This window comes from Lissotriton vulgaris, chromosome 10 (genome assembly GCF_964263255.1).
Source record: "Lissotriton vulgaris chromosome 10, aLisVul1.2, whole genome shotgun sequence".
In the NCBI taxonomy this organism is placed as follows: domain Eukaryota; kingdom Metazoa; phylum Chordata; class Amphibia; order Caudata; family Salamandridae; genus Lissotriton; species Lissotriton vulgaris.
In genome coordinates, this window is record NC_141698.1 from 39,653,877 (window position 1) to 39,664,375 (window position 10,499).

Below are 10,499 nucleotides of genomic sequence, written 5' to 3' on the forward strand. Positions count from 1 at the left end.
TCGTATGGTATACTTTGTGTACAGGGGCAGACTATGCTGATTCAGGCATCCAGCGCAGGTCGAGGATTGCCATGTGTGAATGTTCTTGAATGAGTGAATTCTATTAATCTTTTAGCAAGGCAGACCATTACGGAGTTGAGATTGCGTCAGTGAAAGTGAACGGAAAAATTGTGAAGGAGGGTGAGCCGCTGCGAGGAGGAAAGGGTGACGTCAGAGTGTGCCGCACTGTGATAGGTCGGTTGGCGTAGTGCCATGCTGGGATTGGTTGGTAGTCATCAGGAAGATGAAGTGAGAAAATCTTGTCAGTTGAGGGAAAAATGTTATCGAATCATGCAATGCTTTAGGGTGTTATGGGATCTCTGCAGAGGAGATCAGGGAGTGGTGACTGGAGTGGGTGAGGAAGCACCGCCCAAGGATATTCCAGCACATTACATGCCAACAAATTTAGGACTCCATACTATAGTTTGGCTTCAAAATTGGCACAAAATTACTGAAAACAAGGGATATTTGGCTTTCCTATATTATGGTTAATTTTGATTGGAGGTGTATCAGTTGAGGGAAGTGATGTCTTCACTACGGCTTTCCCCTAGACCAAAACAGTTTGAAGCATTATATGCGTGGATACGAGCAGCTCAGGCAAAGAACAGGGAAAAATGTCAGAGAAAGGTGATGAAAGCATATCAGGATGTGCAATGGGATGCATGGCTAAACAGATGAAGAGTGGGCACCGTTGAGGGGGAGCGTTTGTACCCATTATTGGCGAAAGAGGGAGATACTTAGAATAGGAATGGAGGAGAAAATGGAAATGATGGGAGCAATATTGATGACAGCTTGTTAGACAGACTATTAGCAGAGCATCTTCCACAATACAACCCACATTCAGAAGAAGGACTGGCAAATGCAGCAAGTATGGAAAGAGTGGTAACAGCACAGGCAGGCCCTAGTACATGGGTAATAGGAAGGATTTCAGAAGGAACAGAAGAAACCAGGATACCAGTACTAGGAGGTGCAGAGTCAAGTGGAATCAATGCTGCTTTGCGTTTGCCGGAAGCCCTTACGGTAGTGGTAACCATTGGACCTGTGGTTTCTGTGTACGACCCGAGTTTTGAGGAAAACGCTAGTCAACAACAGCCAGGGTTGAAAGAGAGGGGCAGCTCAGGGGGAAATGTGACTATGAATGGGAACAACCCATTACTGGTGCCTGTAAAAGCTAGTACCCGGTTGCCAGCACTCGAATTGAGATTTGAAAATGTGGGAAGCACCAGTTAGGGGAAAGATGGGAAGGATAACAGGAGCAGTTGAAGGTAAGGGAATTGATGGAAATCAGCATGTTTTCCAGACCCCCAACCTCAGGAAATCGGCAGAGAAATTAGAGTGGTGATAGAGAAGGACAAGGTAGCATGTCAAGTCAGGGCACAATCAAGGCTGCAGTAAAGGCAAATTTGCTTGATATAGTGAGGTAAAAGGTGAAGATGGATGAAATAATCAGTGGGAACTTGCCTTTGGAAAGGATAGAGCTCGATGAACAGGATGAACTATTGTTTGTGGCGAAAGATGTCACTTGAAAATTTTGGCGAGTACACGAGAAATTGACAGAATCGGATCAAAGATATATTGTAGATTTCTCGAAAACAAAATTGTTACAAGGAAATCAGAGGTTAAATTACAGTGATCAGGAATTAGAAGAGTAAAGAATCACAGGTTTGAAAACACGCATTCGAGAACTGGTCAAAGGGATACATGCATGGAGCATGCTTGACAAATGGGAGGAAAGATGATCAAAACAAAAGAGTGTTAGGAAGGTGATGGGAGAGACACCGCCTCCAGGAGGGTGAATACCAGGAGTTGAAGCTTATACACTGCAAAGGGTACAAAGTGGAGGGTATGTGCATGTGCCTTGGAGCAGGGGTGATTTGGCAGCATTTACAAATTATTTTCCTTGGCAGATGGAGAAATCTGCTGAATGGTATAAGGAAGTCGATCACTTTGTAAAGATTACGAAGGTGTTGTGAATAAACCTGAACTCATCAATTAGCCTTCTACTGAACCAGATAGGCACTCCAAAACTCATGGTCCTTCACCTTTGGTCATAAAAATGTTTGAACAGGTGATGACATAGTTGCAGTCCAAAATAGTGCCAAAAGATATGGATTGAGTTAAGATAGATCAAACAACCCAGGAGCCCAAGGAATCATTCCATGCTTACTCTGACCGGCTTTTGCAAGCCTTCAAGCTGTATAGTGGGTTAGATACTTTTGACCCAAAGAATTTGGGACCGTTTGTTTCCAGATTTGCATAAGGATTGAGACCTGAGATTAGTGTTATGATTCAAAAGCATTTGATCTGCTGTCAGAACAAGTCTGTGGATGAGATTCTACAGAACGGCAGATAATGTAGTGATGAGGTGGATTATAATCACAGGAGGATAAAGGATAACTTGATGTTGGTCCAGATAAGAAACACAAACAGAATAGATCAGGTGCAGACAAATGGGGGAACCGTAGATCGGAATCAAGGAGGGATTCAGAGTGTCTCAAACAATGCAGGACAGGCAGAGGAGTGGTTGGGGGGGTCAATGGGACCCCTTTTTCCCCCTCCGGTGGGCTGCCCTCAGGGGGCACACTGACAGAGCACCACATTTTGACAGCTTCTTTGCCTTTGAGCCCACATCCTAGCACGTGTACCAGTGCTGTCAGTATTTCAGAAAGGGCTGCAGATGTATCTGAGGCCCCTTCTGTAATACTAAATAGCCCTAGGGGTGTACAAAGTGAGAGCATTTGCCTATTGAGCCCTACGCGTACTTTGCTTAGAAAAGCTCTTGGTAGTTTGTAAAAACTCATATAAGGGATTACAATTGCAATTTCTAACTGTGAGATTGCAATTAATTGTGCCTCACATTTGGTTGTGAGTGTGTGTATTAAAGTGCATTTTTGAAGGAAAAGAACTGAGTGAACAATATTTTATTAAGGGTTAATGTATGGGTTGCTAAACTCTAGCCTTGGACTGCTCTGTCTCACTATCCTGATAGTGACGTGCTAACAAAAGTAGTTGGTCTCCAGTTTGGGTATTACAACTAGAGGTGAAAGACCCGAGTTGACACAATTGGGTCCTATTGATTTCTCCTTGCTCAAGGATCTCCCATACAAGATTTATCACAGTATGCTATTCAAATTGCAGTAAAATAACAGAACAATACAGTAAAAGCGTATACAACTCCACTCTAATCTCATCATGTGGCAGTAGGACATGTTGAAGCATTAACAGTGTCCCTGACTAAATTTATTTTAGCAATGAGCTGCGTTATACTTAATGAAAAATATGATTCACAAATGTTTTCTGTATTTGTAACTCCTAGGTAAATGGAGGGCAGTAACCAAACTGCTGTGGCTGAATTTCTGCTCCTGGGACTTTCCTATCTTCCTAAGGATACGGCGTTGCTCTTCATTGTATTCCTCTCAATGTACATGATAACAATCCTGGGAAATGCCTTGATAATAGCAGCCATTGCCCAGGAACGTAAACTTCATAACCCAATGTATGTTTTCCTTGGCAGCTTCTCCTGTGTGGACATCTGTCTGACATCAACCACAGTCCCCAAACTTCTAGTCAACCAACTGTCTGCAAGAAAGAGCATCTCTTTTACCGGTTGCTTCACCCAAATGTACTTCTTCATTTCTGCAGTGACCATGGAAAATTTGTTGCTAGGTGTCATGGCTTATGACCGATATGTGGCCATTTGCAGACCACTTCATTACCTGAAAGTGATGACTAAGAGGGTGTGCACTTTGATGCTGGCCTTCTCAGGGCTCATGGCTTGCCTGCACTCTCTGCTGCACACTGTGCTGGCCTCTGTCCTTTCCTACGGCAGATCCAACCAGGTTCACCACTTCTTCTGTGATCTCCCACCACTTCTCAAACTCTCTTGCTCTGACACATCAGTCAATGAACTGGCCATATTCACTGAAGGTTCGGTCTTACTTAGCCCTTTCCTCCTAACTGCTGTCTCCTACATTCACATTGTCAAGACCATCCTGAAGATAAGGTCTGTTGCAGGAAGACACAAGGCCTTCTCCACCTGCTCTTCTCACCTCACCATGGTTACATTGTTCTATGGGACCCTGTTCTTCATGTACTTCCGGCCTTCATCCAGCTACTTTCTAGACTATGACAAAGTGGTCAGTGTTGTTTACACAGTGGTAATTCCCATGCTGAACCCCTTCATATACAGCCTGCGAAACAAGGATGTCATAAAGGCAATAAATAAAGTGATAAGAAGAAAACCAGGAACCCAATAATCTTGATATAAATGAAAAAACCCCATCTACACTAAACATTTTGAACAGAATATATTGCATGTTAGTGAATATTGCCTGAGATGCTTCTTCAGTAGAGAACAAGAGGACATAATAGACGTAGAAACACTGCCTTAGATTTGGAATGACAAAACAGCAAATACCAGAATACATTGCAACATACAAAAAAGAAACATAGGATAGGCTTCTAAAATTCACAGGTTAGCTTAGCAGGGAAGTTTACATTTGACATCCTATGCCACCATCTTGAAGATGGTCAGCTAGAGACTCCAGTTTGTAAGCTTGAGTATGCTGCCACCGTCTTAAATGAACATATTCTGATTGCCATCTTCTAGTTCTTTCACCAGGAAGGACCATCTTGTAGCAGACTCCGTTTGTAGTTAAATATGTATAGCTGTAGTCCCGTAGTGACATTTGAAATTTTATGGTGAAGCACCTCTCTGACTACTGTCATGGCTGCTCATCCTGCCATTTTGATGACATTTTGAATGAACTTGGTTTTGAACACTGATACCTTTTTTTTATTTTTCATGTCAACCTCATTTGTGAAGTTCTGATGCATCATTTATTCCATATGTTTCCATATGTCTCCCTCAGGCAAAAATATTTGTAATTGTATATTTTGACATTTAAACATGGAGCGTTTAAATAAACCCGTGGCAGACCCCCTTGGTAGCCAGAAATTACAGGCCAATATCATTGCTGCCCTTCTTCTTCAAGGCTTTGGATAAATATGTAAATACAGTAACCACGGAATATGTGGAAGTCAACTATTTACTTTACTCGAGTCAGTCGGGTCTCAGAGCTAACTTCAGCACTGAAACTGCCTTATTAGAAGTCTCTGAAACTATTAAAGCAACACTAGACAAAGGGGGCAATGCGGTACTGGTATTGGTGGACGTTTCCGCGGCCTTTGATAGTGCGTCCCACGACCGACTCTTGTGAAGACTTCAGGACTGCGGTATTGGTGGCACTGTATTTAGATGGTTCACCTCCTTTTTAAGTGGCAGTCAGCAAATAATATGGTCCCCTTCTTTTTCGGCTCCCATACCCCCTATGAAGGTAGGGGTTCCACAGGGCTCAATTCTGAGCCCAACACTTTTCAACGTATATATGGCCCCCTTGCGCTCTTAGCTGAGGAACACGGCACAATATTAGTATCTTATGCCGATGACAGTCACCTGTGATAAGGGATTCCAATTTTAGAGGCAGTGAGATAAACGCCTGCTTGATGGAGGTGTTTTCTTGGCTAAAATGAACCCAATTGAAGTGCAATCCGGAGAAGTCGGAATATTATTTTCTTAGGAACTAATCCATGTGAAGCATGGCGCTACAGGATATGTACCCCCCAAGTAAGCACCGTGAAGAACCTTGGGGTCAAGCCGGACACTGACATGTCCTGAAGACTCAGATTCAAACTGTGACCAGCATCTGCTTTGGGCTATTAAAAATGTTAAAGAATTTTCTTCCCCTGCTCCCGATCTCACACAGGACAACTGTAGTCCAGGCCCTGATTGTATCAAGGCTTGAATATGTCAATGTCCTGTACCTGGGGCTCCCTGACTATCTACTAGGTCGCTTGCAGGTGGTCCAGAATGCGGCAGCCAGAGCTATTCTCATGGTAGGTGCCAGAGCAGGAAGGATCCCACACATGAAATCCTTGCACTGGCTACCGGTCCAGAAGAGGATCCATTTTAAAGCTCTAGTCTTGACCTTTAAGGCCCTACATAATACAGGGGCCTCTTACATTAGGAAAATGATTCAGCACTATGTCCCACAATGGGCTTTGAGGTCCTCAGTACAGCTCTTGACAATCATCCCAAAGTTTTCACGCTCTGTATGGGTGGCCGCTCCTTCCAAGTGGTGGCCTCTTGGCTACTGAACAGCTTGCCACTTTCTCTCAGACAGGTTCAGGATCTCCTCGCCTTTAGGATGAAACTAAAAACCTGGTTATTCCAACATTAGATCTAGGCCTACCAGCTTTAGTGCATACTGTCTGTCTTGTGGTCCTTTCAGTCTGTGGAATTGCCTCGCGCTTCACAAGTACCTACTTACATTACATTACATTAGAGAAACACTAATTAATGTGTGTGTTTACCCTAGAATGGCCCTTGGTGAATCCTATAGAATTTGACTCATTATTCTCCACTGAACGTTTGGGAGTAATTTTGGTAAAGTTTGAATCCGGGATAGATAAGCCGGAAGTAGACAACAGGACCAGCACTGACACACATAGACTAACCGCCCTTCAGAGAATAGGGAATATGAAACCATACTTCCACCACACGTATGCCTGAGTACAAGACACATCATCAGAAACGTGCCTGCTCAGAGTAGCTTCACATGACATTAAGTAACATTAAAATCAGTATTAAGTGGTGCTCTAGATAAATCACCCAGGTTCAAATTGCACCAAGCAATGGGTATGTTTTTACTTATACAGTCTTGGACTTATTTACACGACCTCTACGCTGCCAGGGTGTCACTTTTTTGATGTTCTGCCAGCGCAGAGGGCTTAGACATATTCCCATGAAAAGCCACCCTGCGTGCCTTTTCATAGCCTCAGAGATATGGTGTGCAGCAACACAGAGCAAGTTGCTTCATTGTATCACACTGCAATAGGGAGGTGCACCATGGGTGTTACGGTGGGTGTTCCCACGTAATATTCATGGCACTTAATACATTCCCAAATTTACAAAATGCTGTAAACCTGGGAATGCTTCGAAAGCCTGTGCATCATCAGGGGATGCATAACTGATGTTTTTGTGAAGGAAGGTTTCCTTTGCCTGCGTTGGTGCTAGGCAGCCATTTGTTCGACAGCAGTGTAGGAAGACAGAAATGTGCAGCATCTCATAGATAGAGTGCATCCCTGCCATTTTCTTTTGATGCAGGGTAGCCCAGCAAGGTGACATGCAGCGTTGCCCTGTTCCACATTGTTATCAATGAGGACCTCTGTTTGTGTATCCTCTGAAGTCATCTGCGGCGTGCCACAAGGATCGTCACTCAGCCCCACCCTCTTCAACGTTTACATGAGCCCCCTTGCGGCCATCGCTCGCCAACACAATCTCAACATCATCTCCTACGCTGACGACACTCAACTGATCCTCTCACTCACCAAAGACCCTAACACCGCCAAAACCAACTTACACGAAGGAATGAAAGAAGTAGCCGAGTGGATGAAGCACAGCCGTCTGAAACTGAACTCAGACAAAACAGAAGTCCTCATCCTAGGCACCTCCCCCTCTGCCTGGGATGACTCTTGGTGGCCAGCGGCCCTTGGAAAAGCACCCATCCCGACGAACCACGCACAAAACCTGGGCGTCATCCTGGACTCCTCACTCTCGATGACCAGACAAGTCAACGCCGTTTCATCATCCTGCTTCAACATTCTTCGCATGCTCAAAAAAACATTTCGCTGGATCCCCACCGAAACTAGAAAAACGGTCACCCACGCACTAGTCACGAGCCGCCTGGACTACGGAAACACCCTATACGCCGGTACCACAGCTAAACTCCAGAAAAAACTCCAACGCATCCAGAACGCCTCAGCCAGGCTCATACTAGACATCCCGCGCAAAGAACACATCTCTGGTCACCTGAGAAACCTCCACTGGCTCCCCGTCAATAAGAGGATTACTTTCCGCCTCATGACCCACGCTCACAAAGCACTTTACGACCTTAGACCCGAATGCCTCAACACACGACTCTCCTTCTACACCCCCCCCCCGCCAGCTGCGATCTTCCAACCGAGCCCTTGCTATCGTGCCCCGCATCAACAAAACCCCCATGGGAGGTAGATCCTTCTCCTACCTGGCAGCTAAGACCTGGAACTCACTTCCCACTCACCTTCGTCTCACTCAGAACCACCTAGCATTCAGAAAGCAACTTAAAACTTGGATATTCGACAAGTAGTTCCCCACCCTTCTTCAAGCGCCTGAGACCCTCTGGGTATATAGTGCGCTATATAAATATTTTGACTTGACTTGACTTGACTTTATTGCCAGCAAAGGCTAAGCACTTTTGCACCGCCAGTGTGTCACTTTTTTGACATTCTGGGGGCGCAATATGCCACACATATTTATAAGGCCACGTAAAGCCACTTTACATGGCTTTTCATGGCATTATAAATATGTGCTTTTTGCGCGAAAACAAGGACCCCCTGGGTATCAACAATACACAGATTCCTAGGGCAGGGTAAAACCAAAGTGAGTAAAAAATCCTAGACCATCCACAAAATAAGTGACCATAAAGGCTGGGACCAGTGGAGAAAAAGAATTATCAAAAACTACTGCATTTGTAAAAATATATATATTTAATTAACAATAAATAAAAATCATATAGAGACTCAGCCATATAAGTCAAACTATATGATACAATAAAATAGTGACATAAACAGTTCTTGAAAACATATATCAAACACATTCAATAAAAGCCAAATACATCATAGTAATAGTGCAAATAATGAAACAATTAGTACAAAAGGACTCGACGTGCGTTTCGGCAGTAGAGGAACTGCCTTCTTCAGGAGTCGTTGATGAAACTCTGAAAAGAATATTTATAAAAAACATATTATATATAGCGATACATATATTCTATAACGTAATAACTGCATGTATCTATCTATATGCTTATTTTATCTATTACAGAGTACAGAATTCATAACAACTCTAGTTCTACCTAGCAGGTCCAGACAAAAAATTAGTCACTTGAAGTCATATGGTAGACAGATATATGTATACGGTCAGTGCAGTACTAAGCCAGACAAAAAAACGATCAGTTATGTAAGATACGTTACTGATAAAAGAACAGTTGTTTGTTTACGAGAACATTTACACATAGATTCTTAAACAGGGGTTCTCATGTCTCAACTGATCAGAAGAGATGTATTAATAGTCTTATTTCAAATTACACTGATGTCAAGCAACTTACATTAGCAGTTTGTATATCGTTCCATACGTTGAAGGTAAATCGATGATAACTTCCTTTGAAATGATAAAAAGACCAAAAGGGGCTAATACCTAATTTAAACAAAAAATAGATATATTGTATAGCATCAACCTCATGTTAAGGACATGGGGGTATACTTTGAACACAATGAAACAATAAGTCAGTTGCTAAAATCAAACAGGTAAGTTTGTAGTGGGGAGAATATTAGCCCGTTTTTTCTTTTGTATTTCTTTCAGTTTATTCATGTCCTTAACATGAGGTTGATGCTATACAATATATCTATTTTTTGTTTAAATTAGGTATTAGCCCCTTTTGGTCTTTTTATCATTTCAAAGGAAGTTATCATCGATTTACCTTCAACGTATGGAACGATATACAAACTGCTAATGTAAGTTGATTGACATCAGTGTAATTTGAAATAAGACTATTAATACATCTCTTCTGATCAGTTGAGACATGAGAACCCCTGTTTAAGAATCTATGTGTAAATGTTCTCGTAAACAAACAACTGTTCTTTTATCAGTAACGTATCTTACATAACTGATCGTTTTTTTGTCTGGCTTAGTACTGCACTGACCGTATACATATATCTGTCTACCATATGACTTCAAGTGACTAATTTTTTGTCTGGACCTGCTAGGTAGAACTAGAGTTGTTATGAATTCTGTACTCTGTAATAGATAAAATAAGCATATAGATAGATACATGCAGTTATTGTGTTATAGAATATATGTATCGCTATATATAATATGTTTTTTATAAATATTCTTTTCAGAGTTTCATCAACGACTCCTGAAGAAGGCAGTTCCTCTACTGCCGAAACGCGCGTCGAGTCCTTTTGTACTAATTGTTTCATTATTTGCACTATTACTATGATGTATTTGGCTTTTATTGAATGTGTTTGATATATGTTTTCAAGAACTGTTTATGTCACTATTTTATTGTATCATATAGTTTGACTTATATGGCTGAGTCTCTATATGATTTTTATTTATTGTTAATTAAATATATATATTTTTACAAATGCAGTAGTTTTTGATAATTCTTTTTCTCCACTGATCCCAGCCTTTATGGTCACTTATTTTGTGGATGGCCTAGGATTTTTTACTCACTTTGATTATAAATATGTGCCCCTTTCTTACAGAAAACTTTGCGAAAGCGGCGTTCCATGGGTGTTGCTGTGGGTGATCCTACACAACAAACAACAAAAGAAGAGATGTCCGTTCAAATAGATGTGTG

At 42.2% G+C, this 10,499-nt stretch overlaps 1 protein-coding gene across 1 annotated transcript; it reads left to right on the forward strand.

Annotated features, from left to right (window-relative positions):
• Window positions 1–3,359: 3,359 nt before the first annotated feature.
• On the forward strand, window positions 3,360–4,295 carry LOC147684476 (olfactory receptor 1F1-like). Its single transcript, XM_086939646.1, has one exon. It carries the CDS (start codon window positions 3,360–3,362, stop codon window positions 4,293–4,295), a length of 936 nt encoding a protein of 311 aa, XP_086795772.1.
• The last annotated feature ends 6,204 nt before the right edge of the window (window positions 4,296–10,499 follow it).